We start from the raw sequence: 16,143 nt of genomic DNA, 5'->3' as shown, positions 1-16,143 counted from the left end.
TCATGAAAAAGTTGGAAATAGGGAACGTTCATTACCTCATTTGGCTCGTTGGGCTGAGTTTTCTCCCTTGAAATAGGTGTATGGGGGAAGAAGAGAAGGTTTTCCACTAAAATGCGGTTGTATTAGTAAGACGTGGGTAATTATAGAGGAGTCGAAATAATGATGGGCAATTAATGAGGAATTTTAGTGTAGTAATTGGGTCTTTAAGTTGCATAAAAATTCTTTTTGCTCGTGTGGGGGCAATGTGGACAGATGGAACGGAGAATTCGGAGGTTGAGGCGGAGTGGGTTAGTTGATGAATAGTTAATGAGTTAGTGGTGTTATCAATCTGTTAATGGTGAGTAATGAAATCATCTAAATCATGCTAGCTGGTCATCTGTGATGAGAGTTGGGACATCGGGTGCATTATTTGAAAATCGGCAAAGGATAAAGCTAGCGTCATTGTGTGAGGAGGCGGAGGTATAGTTTTCAACAGGGGTAGGGCGAGTTATAGATTGGAAAAATGGTTGAAAAAATTTAGTGGGACTGGGCTCGGAGTCTAAAAATTCATCAGGTGTTTCGACCTCTGAGTTTTTAAAATTAGAAATAGTATAAGAAATAGTTTGCTTTGAATCTTCAGAGTCTATGCATGGTGAGTTAGAAGAACAACTGGGTAGGTCGTAAGAGGTGAGGTTTGAAATAGTAATGGCACAATCGTGGCAATGGAGATTAGATGAAGAGGAAAAAGAACAGTTGAGGGATCGAACTTGGCGGCTGATCGTGGGCTAAAAACATGATTGTTTTGTGAATTAAAATCTGATGTGTGCGGTTGTTCTACAACTTGTTCGTATGTATCGTCGATGGTGGTTTGTTGAAGTGCCTTATAAAATATAGGGCAACGTTGTATATTACTATTATGTAACATTCTTTCGGCGATCGAAAGAGGTTGATTGTTTTGTTAACTGTGTAGTGCAATAATGCTGTAGGTGTAGTTTTTGTATTATCTTTTTTAGTATTGTATGCATTTGGTTTTGCAGATAATTTTTACTATTGTTTCCGCTAATTTGTGCGTCAAGAGGAATTTTGTTACTAGGGGTGAAAAAATTCCAAAAAAATTTGCGAGTAGTTTTTGTGCTACGCTTGTTTGTCTATTGACTTATGCGTGTTCTGCGCTTGTTTTATAAGTTCCTTTTAGAAGGTGAGTAGGAAAATCTTTTAAAGTTAAAAACTATGTAATATATAGTCAATCTTTTAAAGAAACAATATGGCTATCCTAGGAACGCTAGGAGTTCATTTGTGATATTTAAAAAACTAAAAATATTAATTTGTGAATAATTTTGTGGGCGATATTTTTCTCCAACTAGGTAAACATAATCTTTTTTGTCCTTAATATATCCACTATAGACTTTCCGATAGATGTCTGAAAAACTTGCAGTCTCAGGTAGTTTGCGGAGATTCTGATCCATTGATTGTCTTTGGATTGAATCCGTTTTAGTGAGAGGTTCTAAAAATTGCTCGAACGTGATGTTTGAACGTGATGTTGTTTATGTGATTTAGACTATATGCCTATAGGTTGTAGATCTAAATTTGGGTTGCGAGTGATTGCACGTATGTTTTCAGGCGAGAATTTTTTCAAAGGTGGTGTTAAAGTAGGGTATAATGTTTATCTTCGTTTGCGTTAAACTGTCCTTTAGTATGACTGTTTTCCACGTGGGATAGCTGTATCCCAAAGGTATGTGCGGGTTGATAAATTGTCAGCAAAATGTACTTTTTTAAATATTAAAAATAGGTATGCGTTGGTAGCATCTCTTGTCTTCAAATACATAGAGTTGTGAGAACAATTTAGTGCAAGTATACTACCAAAGAAAATGTCCTTTTCCTTCATAATCAATGAAGTTAGAGCCGTTCCCTGATAAGAGGTATACTGCATAATGAACTTTGAGAACTGCAAAATCGAGACTTTATAAAACTTGTGTTCGTTCTAGTTCTTATAAATGGTGTAGTGTTTCGAGTTCTGAAAGTGACATTTCTTGAAAAAATCTGCTAATTGTGTAATTTATTTTCATATCGAGGTGAATTTCAGAGTGAATTGCGCCAAAATTGCTTTATTTATTAGTGATAATTCTTGTAGTGTAATAGTTTCTTGGTTTTCTGGAAGAAATTTTCCCTCCAATATTCCATTGTTTTGTAAAATGTTACCGGGATGTATGATTTTCCATCTGTTATAATTTGATTTGTATCGGCTAAATCAAGGATTAATTTGACTGTTTTTAAATCGAAAATTTTTTGTATTCGACATTGATTTCTGAAAATGGGGTTCAAAAAAGTGGGTTTGGGTATTTGCATGCTACTTCGATTTCAGGGTAAATTCGAGAACGTGTTAATTTTTTCCTAACCATGTACTTTTTGAAATTGATTTGGGTTTGATCTTGTTCGGCCAGGATTCGTTTTTTCAAAATGTATGGATTCTATAAAAAAAAATTTATCATTCTTGCGTGATTTTTAGCTACTTGAAGTGTGGTACATGTGTCCTCAGGGAGCCAAAATTTGGTTGCCTAAATTCGTGTAGTGGGATTGCAATGTCCTTCATTCTTCTTACAAGATAAGCGGACTTTTTAAATTAGTATATTGTCATCTTTTAAATCTCGTGTTAATTGAACATTTACTAGGTTGATCCTGCTGTCGGAAAACAATTTATCTTGGTATCCTGAATTTTTTGTATCTGCTTTTCAATTTGATTGGTAATTTATTCCAATTGAGGTATCCTGTTTCTATAATGTATGTCATAGGTTAAAGGTCCACGTGAGCCATGATAAGGAAATTTATTGTCTAGTTGGATTTGACCTTGGTGGTATTCATGTTGTGCTTTTTTATTGATTTTACTTCACTGAAATAGTTTATGACACATAGTTAGAATAAAAGTTTGAAAGTTTGAATAGAGTTCGAGTTTTAATTCTTATTTTTTTTTCTGTTTTGTTCTCTTAGATGAACGAATGGTCAAATCTAAAAAGAAAAATTGAAACACTTGTGTAAAAATTGTGAGTGTTTTTTTTAAAATTTTTTTTAATGATAATGTAAATTCATGCTTACGAAGTTTCTGGGTCGAAAAAATCCATGGGGAAAATTAGTTAAAACTTTTGCAGAGATTAATAAAAGCTTTACAAGCATGCGGATTACGTTTGTAGTGCGCATCATTGGGCACAGAACATCAAGGTTTTGGATGAAAACGACTTTTTCGGTGACAGCTAAAAATTCGTGGTTGGAATTTTGTATGAGGTGGTAAAGTTTATGCTCAAAATTACAATTATGCGTAATTTCCAATAGAGCAATTTCGATGGGTTATATGTATTCACTCATGCGGGGTAATGATGGGCAAAAGATGCACATCTGTCTTGCAGTGTCGTAGTTATGGAGAATGCCGTGTGTGTTAGTGGATTTTTAGGAAGTAGGGAAATGTATTTATAGTGTTAAGGAACCTGAGGAAATGATGGGGGTTGCGAGTTGGCGAACTGTAAAGATAGTGTTATCGGGTGAAATTATAATAAGTGTAAGTGCGTGTTATTTTAGTTTTCAACATAACTTCATGTAATCAGCTATTTACTCATTCCTTCGGTGTTAAAAATTTAAACATGAGTGCAAAGTGATCAGATGTACTGAAAAAAGGTTCGTAAGTTTTTGTGTTTGTTAGTGCGAGGTCAATGATGTGTTCGATTTTTTATGATTTTTATCGAGGTGAAAAATATTATCTGATTTGATAAAAAAAGCTTCTGGGTTAGTTGTGCGTTGGTATTAGGGTCCTTGTCATGTGGTGAATTGATATAGGTGAAGTGGGTTCAATAATTGGTGAAATAGTGAGTCGTAAAGATCATCGTCCTCTGTATTTTTTCTGAGGGGTACTCTTAGTGGGTTAGTGAAGTTACAATATAACAACCATGAAAAGATTGGGAGTAGGGAATTTTCACTAACATGTTCCGCTCGTTAAGCTGAGTTTTCTCCAAAGTAATAGGTGTGTAATGCGAAGAAGGCAAGATTTTCTACTAAAATGCTGGTGTATTAGTATGATGCTGGTAATGATAGAGGAGTCGAGATGATGATGGGCGGTTAATGAGGAATTTTGGTGTAGTAATTGGGTGTTTACGTTTCATAAAAGTTCTTTTTGCGCGTGTGAGTGCAATCTGGACAGATGCAATGGAGGATTCGGAGGTTGAGGCGAAATGGGATAGTTAATGAATAGCTAAGGAGTTAGTGGTGTTATGAATCTGTTGCTTGTGAGTAAAAAGAATCGTCTAAATCATGCTCTAGCTGGTCGTCTGTGATGGGGCTTGGGACATCGGGTGCATTATTTGAAAGAGCGGAAAGGATATAGGTAGCGTCAGTGAGCGAGGAAGCGAAGGTAGAGTTTTTACCAGGGGTAGTTGGAGTTACAGATTGGAAAGGGGTTTGAGAAAAATTAGTGAGACTGGGCTCGGAGTCTAAAAATTCATCGGTTGTTTCGACTTCTGAGCTATTAAAATTAGAAATAGTATTAAAAACAGTTTGGTTTGAGTCTTCAGAGTCCATGCATGATGAGTTAGAAAAAAAGGGTAGAGATGAAGAGGTGAGGTTTGAAATAGTAATGACAGAATCGTGGCATTGGAGATTAGATGAATAGTTGAGGGATCCAACTTGGCGGCTGATCGTGTGCGGTTGTTATACAACTTAATCGTATGTATCAGCGATGGTGGGTTGTTGAAGTGCCTAATAAGATATAGGGCAATGTGGTATGTTACTATTAAGTAACATTCGTTCAGCGATCGAAAGAGGTGGATTGTTTTGTAAACTGTGTAAGTGTAATGTTGCTCTAGGTGTAGTTTTCAGATTATCTTGTTTAGTTTTGTATGCGTTTTTTTTGTAGATAATTTTGATATTTGTTCGATTCTGATATTTAAAAAACTGAAATTTTTAATTGGTGAATTATCTTGTGGGCGATATTTTCTCTAATTAGGTACATATACTCTTTGTTCTCATTAAAGTATCCGTGTAGTCTTGTCCATAGATGTCTGGAAAATCTGCTGTTTCAACTTGTTCACGGATGTACTGATCAATTGATTGTTTTTGGATTGCATTCATTTAAGTGAAAGGTTATTGAAATTTACTGTGTTCGATTGTGATATTGTATATCTGATATGAAACATATGCCAATAGATTGTAGATCTGAAAATGAGTTGTGAGCGCTTTTGCGCGCATGCTTTCTGGTGAGAATTTCTTTAAAGGTAGCAATGAAGTAGGGTATGGAGTGAGAAGATAAGTTATTATCTTTGTTTGAGTTAAGCTGTACTACATTATGGCTGTTTTCAGATCCTCTTGGGTTAGCTGCATCCCAAAGTAGGTACAAGATGTGCTAAAAGAGAAAGAGATTTGATTGACAAAAATATTAAAAGTTACTTGTGTACGAGAGTACTGAAAAAGCGTTATAAAACATTATAAAGCCTATGGTCTTTTTTGTGTATCTATTGTATTTATATAACAATTATATTGTAATAAATAGAGGGTGATTGAGCGGTGATGTCTGGTGGTGACAGTGGTAATGAGCGATGTACTAAATTGAATAATTTTAGCGTTATTTCAAATTTGAGAGTTAATTTTTGCTGTGCAAATATCTGAATGTTATGTTTTTGAAAGTCTTTGTGAATATCGTGTCTATGTTGCAGCCTGTTCAGTGCCCAATTATGGAAGCGTCTTCTATCTATCATTTAATTGACTCGGAAAACTTGTGGGGAATGTAGTGGATGTTGTTTGACTTGTGACTGAAGGTGTTGATGGAAGGTATAGTGTTTCTTGTAATGACAAGGTGTTATCCGAAGAAAGTTCTCTTGGCTCATTTACAACGTTGGGTTCGCCTTGAGAAAATAATTGGGTCATCCAATGTGAAAATCATTGTGATGAAACGGGGGAAAGAGGGGGGGGGGGTTAAAGGGATTTTCACGGAATTTTTTCAGAAGTAGGTGATGAATTTTTGTTGTATTTTGTTGAGAAGTGAAAAAAGGAAATGGAGTGGCGGGGGGGGGGTCTTTGTATCATACTATAAGAAAAATGTCCACGGGTTGTTGTTGGGGTTGTGGGTATACCAAATTGAACTCTTGGTTTTAATAGATTTCTATCACGACTGGGATGAAAAATTTATCTGTCGATTGTAGCTGTTAGGTTTTCGTTTTGACTCAAATGTCTTGTTCTGTTAAAGTCTTGCTGTGGTGAGGGGTCTCGTTGTGTGCGTATTGTAGTTTAAGATTTTTTGATTCCTCTGGTATGATTGTGTTTTCAGCTTGTTCCATTTTGTTTACTAGTTTTCGCAAATCTATATCGAGTTCTCGAATTGATGATAGATGTGATGCTCTCCTTTTTTTCATAATTGTGGTGTTAAGGTAATCATTAGAATTTTTGTCGTTTTTGTGTTTTTGTAGTCATGTGTATTGGGAAATCAATCTTTTCATACTAGAGTTTTTTTAATCTTACTGTTGAGTTGTTTTATAGTTTCATTCGAAGGTTGCATAAAACTCTTTGATGTTGTTTGTTTCGAGTCAAACATTTTTGAAGTTTTGGTATATTGTATCCAATCTGATTTAATCATATGGTTAGAACTGAGAATCAATTTTAGGCTGCGCCGCCGGTGTAATTTTTATCAGTGCTGTGCGACTATGAATCCAAACTTGATGAATTGGAGTGTTTATGGGTTTTGGGCCTACATTTAAGATTATTTTAGCTATAACATCGTTTAAGTAGTCTTCTACTGACGATTCAAAATCTGTTCCTGCAAGATTGGTTGACTCGATGTTATAGATGATCCACCCGTAAGGTATGGATTCATTAACAATTGGAGTTATTCTGCTGTACATGTTATTTGTGTAAAACTTGTAGGTTGAATTTTCGTTATTTCATGTTGTTGAAAAGAACAAAGGAACGGGATTTCGTTTTTCATTGATTCGGTTTGGTAATTTTGATTATTTGTATAGTATTGTGATTGCTTGTTTCATTAGAATGTGCTAAATTTTGTCTTTGAGAAGATTGTTGTGTTATTTGTCTTGGTTGTTGGGAGTTCATGTAAGGTTCGAAAATATCTGGTTGAAAAATATCATCTGGTTGATTTATATCATTCCAGTGATTTTTTTGTTGAATAATATTATGGTGTTGTTGGATTTTATGAACATAATCTTCAACCTCAGAGTAATGTGGTTGGCTTCTTATAAATTGCCATTTATTTGAATTGTTTCTTTTTGTGTTAAGAAAATGGATAATTTTCAAAGCGATCTGTCTGAGTTTTTCTTTTATCATCAAAACGTACAGATTGAGATTTTGGTTTTGGTGCCTGTTGCGTATGAGTATGTTCTTGAGATCGTTTTTGTGTTGTATAGAGAGGTAGTCCTAATGAATTACTTATGTTATTATTAGCGAAAAAGACATAATTATGGTTGGCAAATTTATTTCCAATTGGGTGTCTTTTTTTATTAGGTAGTAGTTGCTTTAGTTTTTGGTCTAATTGTTTGATAACCCATATGTGAATATTTTGGAACGATCGATGGTTTGATTGTTGACTGACTGTTGACTGTATTGTAATTGGTGGAAAGAGGAATTGCTTTTACTATGTGGTGTGTAATTGTTGGATGGTTAGTAGAGATTCTTTGTTGTGTCGTTATAGGTAGTGTTTCGACTATTTTTTCGTTAAAAATTGTGATGGGGTTTAGATATCTGGTTGAGTTAAATTTCTGGTTCCACTAAGGGTTTTCTGTGTGTTTATAAATGTTGAATTTAAGTTTTTGTTGCTTGCCTTTTCATTAAACATTGCATTATAATTTGAAAGTGTGGTATAATATAAAATTAGTCTCTGTGTACTAAAATGGTTGCAATTGCTTCAGTTGAGATATCATCTGCTTTTTGCGTTTTGGTCCGTTGTTCGAGTTGTGAGCTGGTGTAAGCTTGATTACTCCTTTGAATTGATTAGACTTATTGAGACGTGGCGGTAAGCTCAAAAATTTTTCAATACTGTTCAACAACTTGCTATCTGTTTTTTATTTTGTTTGTTTTTTTTGGATTTGCTAAATCTGACCAGATGAATTTATGTCCGGGCTGGCTCATTCATAGAGTAATTTCAGATAAGGTACACCGTCTTCTCTTCACGCTATCTTTTTTTCGGCCGGATTGATTCGTGCAATTTCTTCGTCTTATACGGGTCTCAATCTTGCTCTGATAACTCCTTGTCGCAATAGATCTACTGTATACTGGTAATTGCGAAGCTAAATATCAAGAACTGCTCGGAGGAGGAGCAACTGTTTGCTAAGTTTAATTTATTCTGTTCTGGCTGAAACTATAAAAAGTTTCAGCCTTAACATTTTTTGTAAATGTTAGTTATGGATCACGATTGTTCAGTTTTGAGTATTTTACAAAAAAAACTATCGGGAATATAATAGAATAAAACAAAAATTTTATTTGAATTGCTTGCAACGCTTTGGATCATTTAAACCGAACTTCGAATGTTTTATTTATGACGCTGATAGCGTCACGCAATTTATTCAAGCGAGGCAAATTATCACAGGCTACAAAACCTTTTCAAGTTGCATTGAGGCAAGCTATTTTGTCTTATTATGTTCATGCGACTCCAACTTGCTTACTTGATGTTTTTAATTGTCCATAAACTGAAAAAAAACAACCATTCTTACCTGATATATGTTTGGGGGAGACCGTTTTTGCAAAAACAATGATTTTTTTCCAAGTTTTTTTTGTACCATTTTAAGAGATAGTAGAGTCGTGCTGTGATTTTCAGAGTATAGAATGAACAACGAGATGAGATAGATTGAAAAACGAGTCTAATCTGTTCTTTCCGTCAACATCCGCCGGTAGCGCAGTGATTAATGATACAGTAAGTGTGTTATCATAGTAGAAAGTTTTCGGAATAATCCCATGTTGGGTCACCATTCCACCTTGAAATCGGTTAACCCCAATTTCTCACAGCATGGGCGGTTCTGCTAGTTTGAAAGCCAAAACGACGTGATTCCAAGTGGGAACCCCTACCCCCCCTCCCCCCTCCCCCCTCCCCCTCCCCCCTCCCCCCACTTTGGCCTGTTGGCTGCGACATGTTAAGAGAAGCAGATAGTAAGTCGTTCTGTTAATTTCAGAGCATAGAATGAAGAACGGTATAGAACTGTATGTCACAAAGTTAGTCGGAGACAACGAAATAGAGGTCATTCAAAGGTGACAGACAACTCCGAAGGTTAAGAACCAGTTAGCACCAGAATGTTGACAGCGGGTGAACAGAACTAAAATGGCCTGAACTAAATATTCACTATCACAGCCATCTAAAAAATTTATACAATCAAAACAGTAAGGCTTGCTACACTATACATTTTGAAAAGAAGTGGGAATTTTCAAAGCTCTTAATTTAAAAAAAATCATACTAATTACGTTTTGTCGAAAAATTGAAGGGCATTACAGTTTTAGTGCGGCTCCTGACACTGAAGTTACCATTCTCAAACTTTCTCGGCAAAAAAGCTCTGTTTTTTGTTCTGTCTTTCGAAGGAAACGCGGATTGTTTGTGCTAAGGGTGGTTTTTTCTCCAGACAAAATATGACGTTTTCATTGGCAGTTTTTGATGAGATTTTATATATCATTGAAAAACTTTTGTTTTCCAGAGTTAAAATGATAAAATTTTACCTTTGATCACTTCTAAGAAAACTATGGGGGTTTAACCATTGCAAGTTTGATAAATTTGGAACAATTACCGTGCGATTAATTTCTTGTTATTAGCGCGTAAGCGGAGAATTAATCTGGCTGATAAATCATTCCAAATTGAATTGAGGCATGCTATTTGTCTATTTAACACTTTGCTATGTGAAAAATATATCATTCTTTGATCAAAATAGGGGATAATTTTTACAAAAACAACCTGAAAAATTTTTTTCGATAATGTTTTTTATTATTGTTTGAAAAATTCATCCATTTTTCTTAAGTGAACATTACTTGATCTTATAAAATAGTAACTAGCAGGAACAATCAGAGCCTTGCCCTGCTACGAGAAGGTTTGTTATAGTTTGCAATGAATGACGCTAGTGTCAAAGTAACCATAATGAAAACGTCAGAAGCTGATTATGTTTTGAAAGCCATTAGCTTGATTTTTAAACACTTACGCACTAATCTACGTCAAACTAAGCGTTAAAAGCTGATCGGCTCCACTCATATTATGTTTGTTTACACATGGTTGCCGTTTTTCTTTTATCAATAATAGTGTTTCCTGAAAAAAAATCAGTCAAAAACTCTTTGAATTCATTGATGCAAATAATAATTAACTTTCTTTAGCTTTTTTGCCGACTTTTAAAGTATTTTCAGGAGCAGAAACATGAAGACCAGTAGGATAAATAAATATTTAGACAACCAATTCTATAGATGAATACCGTTTTAAACCAAAACAAAAAGAACACTTATTTTACGAAGACTTGGGTAAGCATCAGAGGATAAAGCAGGAAAAAATTTTGCCATATAAAACCTAACATTTTTGCGCTACTTATTTGGTGTAAGTTTTGAACGTGAATGAACTTGCCAATAGTTAGATTAATGAAAAAAATGCCAACCAAAAGCAAGCATTTTTTCAATGAATGTGAAATTCTCCTTCAATTAAACGTTCAATAAATAAAAATGGCGTAATTACCCAGGTATTTCCAGCGGTTAGACAATTTTGAAAAGGGTTATCCAATGCCAAAAAGCTAAAAAACGTTCAGTTTTAGAATCTTTCTCGAATTTAAACCTCTAACCCGAAGGCTGTGTTCTAATTTTTTTTTGAGTTTTGGCTACAAAAACGCATAATTTATACGTAGTATTTTTTTCTTTTTATTGGTTTATGGCTAGTCGATGCATAGAAAAATTGAGTTTTTTTTAACGGAGATGTCTTTTTCCAGGCTGCTCATTTGTTTTCATAATGTGGTGGCTCCACTGATTTAGGATTGGATTGTTGTTCACGGCCGCATCTCGCTGGTTCCAAAGGGAGAATGTGCATTTAACTTCACGATTTGACATCATGCATAGGTAGAACAGAAGTACAGGAACCATTTTTTCATTTTTTGGGTCATGGTAAGTCCATGGTTAAGTTTTGATTTGTTTATTCAGCCACCCTAGAGCCATTTCATTGAATTTTTTGTGTAATTCTGTGATGGATGGAAATAACAACCTGCTACAAGCAGTCTCCTCAAAACCTACATTTTTTCAGATCGGGATTGGGAGTTTGGTGCTGAATCAAATAAAGCCCAAAAAGTGGCCATCGTTTTTTTTAGTTTTTCTTTTCAGAAGCATAGCGTATTTGCATTGATTTTGGCTGAAAGAAGATGTTGTGAATAATAGTAAAGGTTCCGTCAGCTACCCAGAACGACGTTTTTCTTTTTTGAGATCGTCCCAAAACATGATTTGGTCGGGATCATTTGATCTAACGTCATACCGGAAAGATTTTCCAAAAATTATTTTAACCTCGAAGTTTCGCGCAGCGCCGATGAGTGACTAGTTTGTTTAGAGCTGCTTATGTAAGCAAGAAGCCCTCAAACAGTTTGTTTTTATTTGGGAAACCAAACTGACTGGTCAAATTACTTGTCACCGGCAAAATCGCATCGGCAACTGCGATGATAGATGTAATTTTTTGCTGAGTTCTTTTAAATGCTTGAAGTTTTGGCCATCTGATTTTCCCGCTGAATTTTTTTGATTATGTTTTTCACTCGTCTCGATCAATTCGTAATGTTCTGTGATCGCAGAAGCTCGGTTTTTATGAGTTTGCTTTTTCGAGCAAACCCAGTGTCTGCTAATTTGTTTCTTTTGGCCCAATGCTATAAAAATTGTTTTCTTTTTTAGATGAAAATACGAATTCAAATGAAGACTCAATCATAATATGTTCATGGAACTTGCGTTTGTTTATCACTTAAGTACAGCAAAAAAGAAATATTACGTCAAGTTGTTATGATTTATTACAGGCAGGGTTTTGAAATTCAGTTTCAATTAATGAAACATCTGATTGGAAATTTGTCTATAGGAGTTTTAAGTGATTTAGGAAGACTCATTTTAGCATATATAACTGCCTTAAACAAAGTTTCATAGTCTGATGCCTGCGTTAATAACAAGAATAACCTTAGTGTGGTAAGAATTAGATTAAGGAGTTTATACAGCGTTAATTTTGGTTGTAAGTTAAAAATTAGGAGTTAAATTGTTGTACATTTAAATTGTTTGGGTATGCAATGAATAGGTAGTAACAGGTTTTTTTTGTAGTTACAAAGTAGTCAAAAGTTTGTCACTTTTTTTCCATTTTTTAGAAAAACAAAATCTACACCTACGAATCTTTATGTGTGTTATAGGGCGAGCGTAAGCAAAACTACAATCATTTCTAAGTTCTTGAATTTTTTTTTGATGTTTTTGTTGCCGAAAGCTTACAAAGGAAAATGGTATTCGGAAAGTTCAAGGTTGATCAAAAAGTTTCATCAAAGTTCACTTTTTTAGTTGATTTTTTTCTAACCGTATTCCTTCCTAGATGTTTGAGTAATCTAGAGGTTATATGAAGTCAACATGTTCTGCTGCAAAAAAACTTTTAAAAAATTAATTAAAAAAACTTAAAAATAAACATGCTGGTAGAACTTTTCAAAAATAAACAAGCGGGTAATCAAAAAGTGTTCAGGTTCATAATACAACTTTTTCTCGCAAAAGGCAAAAAAATTTTGTGTTAAAGTTACAGGACACAAAATTTCTAATTTTTTTCATTGTTTTGGAAATTTTCTAAAATACTATTTCTCAAAATTTTTTTAGTAACCTGCAAAGTTTTCGTTTTTTTTTTTTTGCAAAATTTTTTTGTAATGTTCTGTTTTACTGGCTCATCAACCTGTTAATCTTGTTTTGTAGTGCTAATAAATTTTTTAATAATAAAAAATTAGCTTAACGCATTTTGCGGACATTTTCTAGAAACATTGCGGACATTTTCTAGAATTGCCAATTGGATGTCATTTTCTAAAATATTACGGACACTTTCTAGAAGTGCCAATTTAAAATGCCAATTCAAGAAATGATTGGTTATTGGTTATTATTTGTTATTCACAGGCAATCGATTCTGGTTCCACTTTGAACAAATTTAGTCATTGTGAACGGCAGTGTTGTAAAATTAATAAGCAGCGCTTTCATATCAAGCTCAATCAATCAAGTGTAGTGGAAAGTTCATCAAACACTTACCTGTTATTAGGGCTGTCTTGCCCTCTAAGTTCTTTGAGCTCGAAAAAGATGTTCCCATGATGAAGTAATCAAAAGGGGTCTTGGGTATGGTCCTTAATAATTGTCACAAAATACACGTTATGAATTTTAGTCAATATAGTTTCTGAATTAGCAATTAGAGGCACTCATGAACAACGATTAACCACAAAAGAATGTGCTTGTTCAATTTAAGAGCTCTTTCAATTGGTATTAGCATTTCAAATAGCTGAAGATGCTTATTCGTTTTCTTTGAAGTTTGAGCAGTTTTTATGAAACACCTAGATCGAGAAAGCTCTTTTAGCGTCTTAATTGTCAAATAATCTCATGACAAAAATTTGTTCAAACGAGGCTGGTGCCCATCCATTAGTGATGGTGCCCAGTAGTGATATAGTTGCGGGTTCAAATCGTACCTATGCTGCTAATTGCAAGGTGAGCGCTCCGACAATGGGCCATAATGGATTGATCGAAATTACTGGGTTATCCCTTTCCTTCTCCCCCCATCCCCAAATTTGTTAGAAAAAAATTATGGTGTCCAACAAGCCCATTATTTGACATTTTGGTTGATTGTTAAACTTTTTGGTTTTTCGCACAAATTACCTTGCTAAATCGCAATTTAACGGCTTAACCGAAAAAAAAAAACAGTTATGCGAATCTTAACTGCGCAAGCGGCTATGCCCTGCGTTTTGAAAACAATATGGCCTTAAAAATGTCCAGTTTCAATTTTCAATTTTACCGCTTCTGAGATAGTTAGTTATTCTTTGTTTTCAAAAACTAAGCTGCTGCTTTTGAGTTGGATAGTTCTATAAAATTACCATGACGCTTTGATTTTCCCTGCGTAACTTTTTTTTTGTAGAAAAACTTATATGGGCTTCGGAAAAATTCTTTTTTAATTTTTACCATTATTTGTTAGGCTTTTCGCCATTATTCTCAAAAAAATAGTGATATTAAGGGTTCAATCTGAAAAAATTGGTTTGCGAAAATTTTTCATATAAAATTCAGAGTGCGAAAAACAGAGGCTATTCCCATTCTTTGATAGAGAAAATAAAATATTTGAAACTTTTATCAATTTTAGAATTTTTTCCTCTTTTTTTTCGAAAACTTCCCCGCCAAATCTGAGATAAAGACTTTAATTGAAAGAGCAAGTAGTAATTTTTCCTTTAAATAAGCGGTTGATCCCCTACTACGGCAGAGAAACACCAGGGTTTAGTGTAAAACCCTTTTTCTAAAATTTTGAAAGTTGCGCATTTCCGTATCAGTACAATATATGGATAAAAATATGAGAGGTAGATTCAGCATTAGCCCGTCCAAGCAACAACGGCGCAGATGCGAGGACCTGAGACTCCTAATCAACACGTCGGATATTCATTTCGGGAAAATTTAAATAATTTTAATTTTTTTGGTCGAATTTTCGCTGCTCAGCATTGGCAAGTTGATGGAAATTGTAGCTGCTTTATTGGTGACTAGTGTTAGTAAAATAAGAAGCGGTCGTTGAGGACATGTGAGGTTGTGATACTCCTATTTTCAACAAAAAAAATCAAGATATATTTTCAATTTTTCCTTATTTAACTCTATTTTGCCTGCTTAGAGCTTTTTGCTTTTTTCTCGCTTGTTATTGCGAAGCTCAGCTTCGCCTCTGTGTTTATATTAACAGTTTTATTTTGATGTATCTATTCATCAAAAACCAGCTTTTTAGTCTAAGATACCGCTTCTCAGTTTTAGTTCGAGATCTAGGTTTCAGAATTTTGTGACTTCCAGACTATCGCATTCCAGTCTGTTGTGACAGCAATGAGGTTTTTCCAGAGTTTGTCAATTTTGACCCTGCCCCGACTACAAACTTCCGCCGTATTTAAGAAGATAGTCGCTGACATCGACTAAGGTACAAGAGAGTTTTATGGAGCAAACTTGACCCAATAATTCCTAAGTGGTTACAAATTTGCATTAAGTGGCAAAAAAATGCTACTGAAATTTTGCCAGCCTTGAGAAAATGATACCACGTAGGTACTTTGTAAAGTAGTTATAACAATAACTTTATTTTCAAGCCAGAAACTTATAAATATCCATTCATAATACTTGGGATAATACCAAAATTCATATCATTGCCTAAGTAAGGGAGATTATACTGTCTGCGCTTAAGTTCAAGTAGAGTACCACAAACTATATTGTCAACTTTGAAAAAAGAAGTCGAATGCAATTACATTCGAACAAACCACTTTAAAACTTCAATAGTTTTATCCCTTCACCAAAGTTTTTTTACAGAAAATTTCAATTAAAAAGTCACCGATAACAGACTATTACAAAGTGACAGTAATACTGAATAGCTGTAGTCTAAAATAGGGGCTCAAATGATGTAGAAAAAAAATCCAAAATTTTTTACTGCTGTTACAGTAATCAAATGTCCAAATAGCAATTGAATTTGACAGATGTGAAGCCCCAAAATCAGGCTGGATTCAAAAATTATCAACCAATGAGAAACATTTTTTGATAAAATTTCCGCTAGACTTTTGCTTATATGCTAGAAAGTGAACTTTTTTGCAGAATTGGCGTTCCACAATTTGCTTAAAGGCCTTATTGGTTATCTAATAACTTGTGTTTGTTTCTTTTAGTTTTTTAAAAATAGATTTTCGAAAAAACCTAGAGTATTATTTAATAAATCCTAAAGTCATTAAAAAAACAAAAAATATTTCACGTAAAAAACATCAGATAAAACAAATACACAAAATTTCATTAGATTTACTTATTACTAGAGAAATTGTTATTCCTATTTTTCAAAGATCTTGATCTCAAAAATTGGAGCTGTATACGTTACGCCCTGAAGAATAAGTTTTCATCATTTAACAAATTTGAGTTCCATTATAGCCAAACTTTCTGACATTTCGTTCAACTCAAGCATACTGTTTTCATCTGGGTAGATTTTTCTACAAACAAATATTT

At 34.3% G+C, this 16,143-nt stretch overlaps 2 protein-coding genes across 3 annotated transcripts in view; one reads left to right on the top strand and one right to left on the bottom strand.

The window, feature by feature from the left end:
* Positions 1 to 13,353, bottom strand: part of LOC134841724 (short-chain dehydrogenase/reductase 3-like) — a 53,034-nt gene extending 39,681 nt beyond the window's left edge. The window contains exon 1 of the mRNA XM_063857758.1: positions 13,195 to 13,353. Coding sequence (XP_063713828.1) covers positions 13,195 to 13,252 — 58 coding nt within the window. The 5' untranslated portion in view covers positions 13,253 to 13,353. The remainder of the gene's footprint in view (positions 1 to 13,194) is intronic.
* Positions 1 to 16,143, top strand: part of LOC134842554 (choline transporter-like protein 2) — a 546,776-nt gene that overhangs the window by 298,429 nt on the left and 232,204 nt on the right. The gene's annotated exons all lie outside the window — the stretch shown is intronic.

This window comes from Symsagittifera roscoffensis, chromosome 3, assembly GCF_963678635.1.
Source record: "Symsagittifera roscoffensis chromosome 3, txSymRosc1.1, whole genome shotgun sequence".
Classification (NCBI taxonomy): domain Eukaryota; kingdom Metazoa; phylum Xenacoelomorpha; order Acoela; family Convolutidae; genus Symsagittifera; species Symsagittifera roscoffensis.
This window is presented reverse-complemented; position numbering and strand designations above follow the sequence as displayed.